Raw genomic sequence first — 11,241 nt, forward strand, 5'->3', positions numbered from 1 at the left:
CAGTCGCTGGAGAAGGATATCATGTTTGGTAAGGTGGAGGGTCAGAGGAAAAGAGGAAGATCCCCGACGAGATGGATTGGCCAAGTGGCAGCATTGATAGACTCAAACATGGCAACAATAGCGAGGTTGGCCCAGGATCAGGCAGTGTTTCATTTTGCTGTGCATAAGGTTGCTGTGGGTTGGTACCAACTCAATGGCACCTAACCACAACAACAATAGAGCCTTTATGGTTTCAGTTTAGACATTTGATGACCTTTTTTAAAAAAATTTTGGCCTTTTTAGAAATCCAGTAGCCATTCAAACATACATATAATCATATAGGATAAGCACTAGACTTCAAATTGAAATGTTGGCAGTTCAAACCTACCTGCTGTATCTTGGAAACCCTACATTGGGTCACTATGAGTTGGAATCAACTCAGTGACACTTAACAACAACAAAAATACAAATATAGATTTGTATATCTATTCTGTTTCTGTTTCTTTAATACTTCTGATTGGGCCTTTATTTTTCATAGTCTGTTTAGTAATGGTTAATGCTAGTGGTAGTCATGGTGTGCTGTGAAGTTGGTTCTGACTCACAGCAACCTGTCTTTATAGAGTTCCTGAGGCTGTAAATCTTTACAAATCTTTACATGTTTCTCCCGAAGAGCTACTGGTAGATTCAAACTGCTGACCTTGAGTGTAGCAGCTTAGCTCATAATCCATTATGCTACTAAGGGCTCCTTGTTTAATACTAGTGGTATTTATAAATGTTAGTCCAAATGGATATTAATTAGTGTAATGCTTACAGCTGTACCAAATAAAGCCCAAAATTTCAGTCGCTTAACACCAGTTTTTCTTATATGAACCCAGTGGTGGTATTTATGTTGGGCAGGTGGCTTCCTCCCACAGATTTCATGCAGATACTCTTTCTGTCTTTGAGCTCTCATCCCCTAAAGTCTTATTGTCTTCTGCATCCAGCTGTCTGAAACTATAAAAGAGAGCTTGTAGAAAGCAGTCACTTCATAAAAGCCTGTGCCTGGACATGACTCATACTGCTCTACAGACATTCATTTGCTAAATCCAACAAGGCTAGGAAGTATAGATTCCTTGGTATGAGTTCCCAGGGACAGTTCTGTACTGTGGAAGGGGAGCAAAAAATATGATGGAAAGTAGCTAGCTGTTCGTGGTACAAATATGTCAAATAGTTTCTGTATTTAAAAAATAGTTTCTGAAATTTTTAGTGTATAATTAGTGATTTGTTTCACTCAGTTGTCCTTTGAGCCACTGAATATGATCGTCATCTGTATAATAAAACCAAATTTCAAAGTTATCTCCACATTTTTCATTCTACAACAACAGCAAATAAAACCAAACCTGTTGCTGTTGGTTCAGTGTCAACTCATAATAACCCGACAGGTCAGAGTAGAACTGCCCCATTGGGTTTCCAAGGCTCTAATCTTCCCTGAAGCCAACTGTCACAACTTCCTTCCACTGAGTAGTTGACGGCTTTGAACTGCTGACCTTTCAGCTAGCAGCTGAGCACTTACCCACTATGCCACCAAGGATGGCATTTTTCATACTTTTTCCATTAATAATTGATCCTTGTGTATGCAACCCAGTGAATCTCTGTTCTTATAGTAGTTTCTCATAACACCTAACAAATTACCTTTCTACCTTTATCTCACTCACCTGCTAAGGCTTTGTAATTATGTGTTTTATTTTCAACTTTCATTCCTATTCACTTTCATCACAGGAGTACCATTGCCTTACTTTGAATCAGATTTTCTTTCTTAATTGAATCTCTTTTCATAAAATTTTGGAATGCCCTCTTCATCTTCCTTTACTAGTAGTTTCATTGCTGGGTCCTACCTATAAAGTAGGCATCCTGGCATGGTACTGTTGGTAGTTCAAGCTCATCAGCTGCTCCTCAGAAACCCTACACAGGGTCACTGTGAATCGGAACCAAGTTGACTTAGCAACATAAACAACATCCATAATGCAGATCCTGTAGCATTACTCAAGTATCAAATAGATCTCTTTCCCTCCATTTCTTTCTCTTGGTAGAGACAAACTTTAGTGGCTTCATGTAGAATGAATTGTGCACAAACCAGCTCTGTAAATGTGCTATAGCTACAGCACTTGACTTGGAAGAGAGACTAGCACTGTGCTATAGAGTAAGGACTTACTGGGATTGCCTCTTAAATATTTCTTGGTTGCATCCACTACTCTCCATTTTCATCTCCACTTCTCTCTTCATCATCTCCTTTTCAACCATTTTTAATTTCATCATCTCTTATCTGAATTACCACCAAAGGTGTCTCCATGTTTTGTTTTATTTTGCTAGAGCTCTGACATCCTTCTAATCATTTGTTCATATTGCAGCCAGAGTGATATTTTTGGCAGTCTATATTCATTTCACTGGTTCACTGCACACCTAACAAAAGCTGTACAAGTTCAAACTGCATGAAAAGATGTAATCATGAGGGGAAAAAGTAATTTGATAAACTGCTAAATTGCATAATTAGCTCGCTGGTCCTGGTCAATCTCATTCTGCATCATTGCCCTTCCTGATGTCTCTGTTTTACATATACTGGCTGTTTTTGTTTGTTTTTTATGTACGATGAGCTAATTTAATTTGCCATCTCCTTATGGACATGCCAGAAATACCAGTGTAAATAGACTTACCTGTCTTAAAGACCACAGTGCAGACTGTACTGCTTCAGGGAGTTCTTTTCTCTGAGCATCACCCCAGTATAGTTCAAATTTTCTTTTTGTATATTCTCCAAGCCTCTGAGAATGGATTCTTCATATGACTTAGTACACAGTCAGTAATTTTATATCTATGGTTTTGTTTGGGGATTTTTTTGTGCATATGTTAGAATTTGTTTTTGTTTATAGTAAGTATAATTTCTCCATCAATTTTAAGCACCTAGTGTAATACATGTCAAAGGCATTCTCACATTAAATATTGAGGAATTTATTGAAAGAGCCAAATGGATGAAGCAAGATGGGAAAAAAAAAAATTCTTGCTGTGAAAATTTTATGGTCTGCATTTTAAGAGCTACCTAAATGTTATAATATGGTATCTGAAAGATCTAACTTTTAAAGTACAGATTGAATTTCCTTGAGAGTAAAAGCATATATACTATGTGGCAAAACAAATGCATGGTAATCAACACATATCTAAAACCAACAGCCAACATTATTCTCAATGGAGAAAAATTGAGCACCACCCTTGAAAATGGGAATGAGTCAAGGATGCCCTTTGTTTGTACTCTTATTCGATCTTGTACTGTCAGTCCTAGCTAGAGCACTAAGGCAAGAAAGGAAAATAAAGGCTATCCAAATTGAAGATGAAGTAAAACTGCATGTTCACAGATGGCACAATCTTATACATAGAAAATCTCAGAAACTACAAAAAAGTTACTGAAACTAATAGAAGGGTACTGCAGAATGTCAGGGTATAAGATCAATACACAAAAATCAGTTGGGTTCCTCTACACTAACAAGGAAAACCCTGAAAAGGAAATCAAGAAAGCAATAACATATACAATAGTCCCTAACAGTATAAAATGCCTAGGAATAAACCTAACCAGGGTCATAAAAGACTATAAAGCACTACTGCAAGAATCTAAAAAGATCTGTGTAAATGGAAAAACATCCCATGCTCCTGGATTTTAAGACTTAACATTGAGAAAATGTCAATGCTACCAAAAGTGATCTATAGATACAATACCATCCTGATCCAAATCCCAGTAACATTCTTTAATGAAAAGAAAAAAAACGAATCTTCAACTTTATATAGAAAAGAAGGAGACACCAAATAGCTAAAACAATATTGAAGAAGAAAGTAGAAAGCCTCGCACTTTCAGATCTCAAAACTTACAAAAATACAGAATTGAGAAGCCAGAAGTAAATCTTCCCATGAGCAGCTATCTTCAACAAAAGGTCAAAGTCCAGTTAATGCGGGGAAGAAACAGTATCTGTTACAAATGGTTCTGGAAAAACTAGATGTCCATGCAAAAAATCATACCTCACACCACGCACAAAAACTAACTAAAAATGGATCAAAGACCTAAATGTTAAAACTAAAACTAAAATTTCAGGCACACAATGTAGGGTTAGACCTTAACCACCGACTCACTGCCATCAAGCCGTTTCTGACTCATGATACACTACCTAGGAATTCCAAGACTCAATCTTTATTGAAGCAGACAACCTCATCTTTCACCTGATGATCAGCTGGTGGTTTTGAAACACTGACCTTGCTGTTAGCAGGCCATCACCTAGCCATCAGGGTCTAACTAAGGTATAAATACTGTATCAAATGAAACTAAAAGTGCATGAATGACAGAAGATGAATTAGATAACCGGGACCTCCTTAAAATTAAATACTTAAGGTCATTAAAAGACTTGACCAATAAAAGAGAAAGAGAACCTGTTGTTGTTAAGTACCGTTGAGTCGGCTCTGACCTATATCAACCCTATGCACAACAGAGTGAAACACTGCCCCATTCTGTGCCATCCTCACAATTGTTGCTGTATGAGCCCATTGTTGCTTCTACTGTAACAATCCATCTTGTTAAGGATTGTCCTCTGTCTCATTGACCTCTATTTTTCCTCTAAACATGATGTCCCTCTCTAGGGATGGTCCCTCCTGATAGCATGTCCAAACTGTATGAGACAAAATCCCATCATCTTCAGCAATAGTGTTTATAAGTTAGCATGTGGTGGCTATGTGCCGTGGAGTCGGTTCTGACCCATAGCAACCCTGAACAGGGTTTCCGAGGCTGTAAATCTTTACAGGAGCAGAAAGCCTCATCTTTCTCCTGTGGAACAGCTGATAGTTTCAAACTGCTGACCTTAAGGTCCGCAGGCCAATTCGTAACCACTGCGCTGATGGTAAAAAGAAGAAACCAAACTCTAACCTCTTTTTTATCTTAGTGATTGAAAACTGTTTGTGATAAACTATTCAGTATCTTCCCTACCAAGTGAAATCCAAACTGATCCAAGAAAAAACCTTTGTAGAATTTGTAGAGAACTAAGGAGTCCTGGTGTGGCACTATAGGATAAGCACTAGACTGCTAACTACAAGGGCAGCAGTTGAAATCCACCAGCCACTCCTTGGAAACCCTGAACAAGGTTGGTATGAGTTGAAACTGACTTAACAGCAATGCTGTCACTTATGAGCAGAAGCTATATTGAACACCGAAATGTAAATTATAAATGGATACTGATATGAGTAAGGTAAAGGAGAAGAAATATATATCATTTATGGTAATGCCTTATGATATATTTTTTTAAAATCTATCAAACTGAGAACCAAAAGGAGTAGCATTTTAATTTCTCAAGTTTTTAGTTTGTCATTAAATTTACATTGTAACTTCCTACCCAGAGCATTCTCAACCATGAAAATCCTTCTTTACTTGAACTATTTGTTGTCTATAAATCTTATCATTACCTAGCATACTAGGTAATTTACTTGCATATTATTGCTTGTCCTTCTTATTAGAATAAACACGAAGCAGCCTAGATTTTTTTGTCTGTTTTGTTCACTGGTATATCCTGGCACAGAATAGACGCCAAAGAAGTATATTAGTAAATAAATAAAATAATAAATTAATAAATGTTATGGTATTTTTAGTAGTGGCATATGTCTGGTTTTCTGTAATCCTCAGATTACTGTTATGAGAGAAAATTATTTCAAGAAGTGACATATTTGTTTGTAAAATGTGCAAAATGTGTGCTTTGAAATCTCTGATTGTGCTTTCCAATGTTGTGATGCCAATGTGGTCTGAATTTCATTTACTTATTTCTTCTATCTCTTAGAAAACAACCCTTTTTGCTGCACATGTTAGTGGAGCTATACTAATCTTTGGTCTGGGCTCATTATATATGTTTGTTCAGACTATCCTTTCCTACCAAATGCAGCCAAGAATTCATGGCAAACAAATATTCTGGATCAGACTACTGCTGGTTATCTGGAGTACAGTAAGTGCATTTAGCAGTATCCTTTTATGTAAAATTGTTGTTGTAAAATTGTTTCACTCTGAAGGAATGGGATAACAAAATAAGCAATCTTGAAATTAGTCACAAAAGGACACATTTTATGTAAGACCACTATTGTAAGAAAGTCAAGAAATGGTTTTCACTCTAAGAGAAACATTCTTTGATGGTTACCTTGGGTGGATGGATAGGAAGGGCAATTACTGGCTACAGGGTAGACATGTGTTAACTTGGGTGAAGAGGAAGGCAATTTACAATAAGCGGGAGATAAAAATTATGAAATCCAGGGAAGATACTGGGAAGAGTTCAACAGTTAAAGGCAACAGAAGTAAATACTGCTGCTATATGCACAATCCTGCAATAACGCATATCTGTGAGTAGATGGAGTACTGGTGTGGTGCTGTAGGATAAGCTCTGAACTGCAAGGTGGCAGTTCAAACCCACCTGCCTTTCCTCGGAAACCCTATACAGGGTCGCATGAGTCAGAACGAACTTGATGGCATTTAATAACAAGAAATGAGTAGATGCATGGATAAAAGTAGGCTGAACAGGTGTGGAAAGGAGAGTGGGAGTACATACCCATGAATATATATATAAGTGTTACAGAGGATATTTGTTTATGTGTATTTACCTTTGCAGCATGAATGTGGTGAAGTATACAGGGGGCAAAATTATGTACTTCTTATACACAAGCAAACACCTTGAGGGAAGGAGTGACTGATTATTAAGGACCATAGTCTCGGGGATACCGTGGTCAATTGGCATAATATAGTCCATAAAGACAATGTTCTACATCCTACTTGGTGAGTAACAACTGGGGTCTTAAAGGTAATGAGTGACTGTCTAAGGTGCAGCTATTGGTCTCTCCCTGTACAGAGGAAAGAAAAGTAATGATGATCAAAGACATATAGAAACTATTAGCCCAATGGACTAATGGACCACGTGACCACCAGTCTCCACTACTTGAGACCAGACAAACTAGCTGGTGCCCGACTACCAATACCAACTGTTTTGAAAGGGATCACATTAGAAAGTCCTGGATAGAATGAGAGAAAAAGGTGGAATAAAATTCAAAATCATAAAAAAGACCAGGCTTAGGGGTTGACTAGAGACTAGTGGAAACCTCGAGACTATGACCCTTAGGTCTGAAAATGAGTGTTCACCCCTATGGCTCAAATTTCAGCCTAGCAGTAAACTAGTCTATAAGGGAAACAAACAGTAACACCAGGGAGGTATGCATGCCTTAGAAGAATTAATCATTTGAGATCAAAAGGGCAACATTTACTATAGGACAAAGTTCCAAAAGGTTAGCAAAGAAGGAAGAATAGATACAAGAAGCACAGGGAGGAAGTAGGATAAATGATGTTACATGGTAGGAATTGCCATCAATGTCATGAAACAATGTTTATGAATTATTGAATGGAAAACTGATATGTTTGTAAACTTTAACACAATTTACAATTGGGGGGGAGGAACACTTTGGGCACATTGCAAGCAGCCATTTTGTGGGAGAGATTCTTGGGTTAGTAATTCTATATTAAATTCCATTGAAACACAGAATTCTAATGGTACAGTCTACCTTCATAACTAGAAGCTCTGGTAGCGTAGTGGTTATGAATCGAATCGGGCTGCGAACCGCAAGGTCAGCAGTTTGAAACTACCAGCTGTTCTGCGGGAGAAAGATGAGGCTTTCTGCTCCCATAAAGATTTACAGCCTCGGAAACCCTGTACAGGGTTGCTGTGAGTCAGAATCGACTCCACGGCACATAACAACAACCTTCATAACTAAGCGAAGAATACTCAATCTGGAATGTTCAGCCTGATCATACTTAAGAGACATGAAGGATATGCTAACGCCCTACCTGGGAACAATTATCTGGTTGAACTTACAATAGAATTGCTAATTGACTGAGCAGGGAGGAGGAGGTTGACTATGAAAACCATTTTGTAATGATCTTCTGGGGGATGGTTTTAATTTTACAATTGCTTACAATAAACTTGAAAACTGGTTTGGACCTTTGCAACAAATGTCTGAGTAACTCTTATGGGTCATTACAGTGATTTTTTATTTGAATCTAATTTAAATTTATGGGGCATTTCTGAGATTTTTCCTTGACTTATTTCTTTATAGTGCTAACTTGCTCATCACTTTTGTATAGTGGTAATTTTGGCACCGATATAGTACAGAAACTCCATTGGAACCCTGAGGACAAAGTAAGAACCATCTTATAAAATTTAGTTTTGTTAAAAATTACTATTTTGATATTTGTTTGTTTGTTTTCAGTTCAAACTAGTACAGAAACTTTTTCAATAGCATTTCAGTTATGTGTTGGGATTATTTCCTAAACATGATCGAGCTTATGTACATCCAGCCCAATTTTCCTGTCATCTATGAACCATGGAGATTTTTAAGGCATGAAAAGAATTTTGATAACTAAGCATTTTCTCAGAAACTGACACTCCCCTGAGTGTAGGTATAGTATACAATATACCCAGTTGAGACCTTTTATTTTTAGAATACTTATTTTCTAGGTTGAAAAGGGTATCTTCTGTTTTTTATTATCTGGAAGTTTATTGAAGACTGTGTGTGCATTTAGGTTCCAATATGGTAGCTTATCTGAATGAAGATAGCATCTTTGATCCATATAATAAAAGAGGAGCGACAGGTCTAAATTAAAACAAGTTCATTGGTTCTCCCTAACCACTTGATGACATTCTCTTATAAATCATCTTGTAAGAATCAGCTCTGAACAGGACATGTTCGTGAGGATAAATGAATGAAATAACTTACTAGAGTCTTCTAATCATAAATTCATGTATTTAATATTCTGAAAAGAGCAGTTACTAAATTTATCATGAGCATCATTTACTCAAACTCTTTTAATGACATCTTATGAATGTGGCTTTGGGAAAGGCAATAATAGCTTCCTGAGTAAAATAATGTAGAAAATTCTTGTTTCATCTTACACCAGTGGCAATTGTATTTACTCTAGATAAAACCAAGATAGCTAATATCCCTTAGGAATGTGTTCTTGTCTTCCTTGTAATTAATTCTTGAGATATGTTGAGTAAATAACAGGTTGATTATTAGAAGACAGAATTTTTTTTATTTGAATGAAATTTCACAACTATTCCTCCCCCCCCCCATCCATCACTCAAGGGTTATGTGCTTCATACGATCACTACTGCAGCAGAATGGTCCATGTCATTTTCCTTCTTTGGCTTTTTCCTGACTTATATTCGAGATTTTCAGGTAAGAAAACACAGATTCGTGCAGAGTCAGTCAAATCTCCTTCAGGTGGAGCAAGAGAACTTTTCATAAGCAAATTTCCAACCTTTTTGAAAGTTAATTTTGTATAACATGTGGCACCATGAACAGTGGTCCCATAATAGTAATCCTTAGGTAAGTTTCTGCTTCTGCTTTTGAGAAAAGTAGCATGTTGCTAGCAAGGCTCAGGCTTGGGAATAGAGTTGTAAAACAATGGAATTTGGAGAAATTCACAGATTTTTTTATCAGTTCTGTCTACATTTATAAAGGCTAACCTCAATATTTGTTATTTGCTGATTCTTATAGAAACCAAGGGAAAATAAGGAACTTTATGAATCAGGAAATGTTAGTATTCCCAGATCAATTGGTACTAGAGAGGAGAACTTTGACGATGCAACAGCTGTCTCACTGTGTTTAATATTAGAATTGATTTATATGTCTAATTACAAAAAATAGAGTACACCTTTACTGTGTTCTGTAGGCTGTCTTCAAGGAGCAAGCTTCTATATGTCATTTTGTTTTTTGTTCCAGAAAATTTCTTTACGAGTGGAAGCCAATTTGCAAGGATTAACTCTGTATGACACTGCTCCTTGCTCAGTTAACAGTGAAAGAACACGACTGCTTTCCTGAGACTTACAATGAAAGGATAAAATCTTTCTGTGATGGTTTTGATTCTCAGGGATTGGGAAACAGTCAGAAATGCTAATTACTCTGCTCTGCAATTTTCAACCAGTTGAAATCAAGGTGGACATTGACATTTATGAATATCGTTAATCAAGAGACATGAAATAAGCCATTTGATAGGTTATTTTAAAGGATATTATCAAGAGGACCATTTAAAACATTTATGCCTATGCTTTTTTATCGCAGAAAATAAAACCAAAGGACTACAAAATTGCAGTTTTTCTACTTTATTTAAGAGAAACAACCAGAAGTACACCAAGCAATCTGCAAATTTAACATTTTACATTCTGTAAATCATCATAAAGCACTCTTTTGTTTGGAGCACACTTGTGAGAGATGGTTTCCAGAACTTCAAGTAATCAGCATTGTTGTTATTGTTAAGTGCCATCATGTTGGTTTGATCTCATAGCGACCCTATGTAGGGTTTCCAGGGAGCGACTGGTGAATTTGAACTGCTGACCTTGTGGTCCAGTGGTTTATCCCACAGTGTCACACCGGGACTCCGTCGGCATTAGTAACTCCTTAAGAATTGGGGTTTTGAAACAACATTTATGCCATATTAAGTATATGTATTCATCAGCACAGTCTGGAACTGTGGATTTGAAAACTGTTTAGTATAAAAATAGTGAAGACAATATTGCTAGGTTCTTTAATTCCTAAAAAGTCACAAAATACATGTTATGTAGTCTTTTTTCTATTTTGGTTCTGGAATCCACCTATAAAGAGAAATATACCTGAATTCACTTGAGCTCATTCTTTCTTTAAGCTTTGTGTAAGATATTCTAACTGGTCTATCACCTAAGCTTTAATAGATTCACACTTAAAGTATAGCTTCTGCTGTGGGATTTTAATCACCAATGAAAGAAATGTAGTGATAGGTAAAAGATTTATTCCAATCATGATTTGCATGAAACAGGATTATTGTTTATGAACAAGACTGAGAAGTATGTGAATAACAGCAGATAGAGCAATATCAAATAAATCACCTGAAACTGTAGTCAAGAGCTTCCTATATTTTCTTTACTGCAAATTATAGTTACTTCTAAAGGTAGTCTTACACAGGCAAATATTGAGTGTTTTTCAAGGGAATTGAATTTTATAGATTCTAAATGCTAAAGAATAAAATCAACAATTGAGAAAAAACTAAGTTCAAAATAATTGATATTTTCTCTAGTCATGGAAATGACTGGATAGCTTCTACTTAGATCCTTGAATATGCATTCAAAGCATTCTTTACAGATCCCTGGTAAGATTCAAAAGAAGAAAATGCTCATAAGGGGCCTACTGGCAAATAGGTTT

At 36.5% G+C, this 11,241-nt stretch overlaps 1 protein-coding gene across 1 annotated transcript in view; it reads left to right on the plus strand.

Moving 5' to 3' along the window:
* Window positions 1-9,900, plus strand: part of DRAM2 (DNA-damage regulated autophagy modulator 2) — a 17,995-nt gene extending 8,095 nt beyond the window's left edge. The window contains 4 exon segments of the mRNA XM_006878384.1: window positions 5,814-5,991; window positions 8,122-8,204; window positions 9,151-9,243; window positions 9,790-9,900. Of these exon segments, the coding sequence (XP_006878446.1) occupies window positions 5,814-5,991; window positions 8,122-8,204; window positions 9,151-9,243; window positions 9,790-9,900 (465 nt within the window).
* Window positions 9,901-11,241: the final 1,341 nt, after the last annotated feature.

This window comes from Chrysochloris asiatica, unplaced genomic scaffold (assembly GCF_000296735.1).
Source record: "Chrysochloris asiatica unplaced genomic scaffold, ChrAsi1.0 scaffold00085, whole genome shotgun sequence".
Classification (NCBI taxonomy): Eukaryota; Metazoa; Chordata; class Mammalia; order Afrosoricida; family Chrysochloridae; genus Chrysochloris; species Chrysochloris asiatica.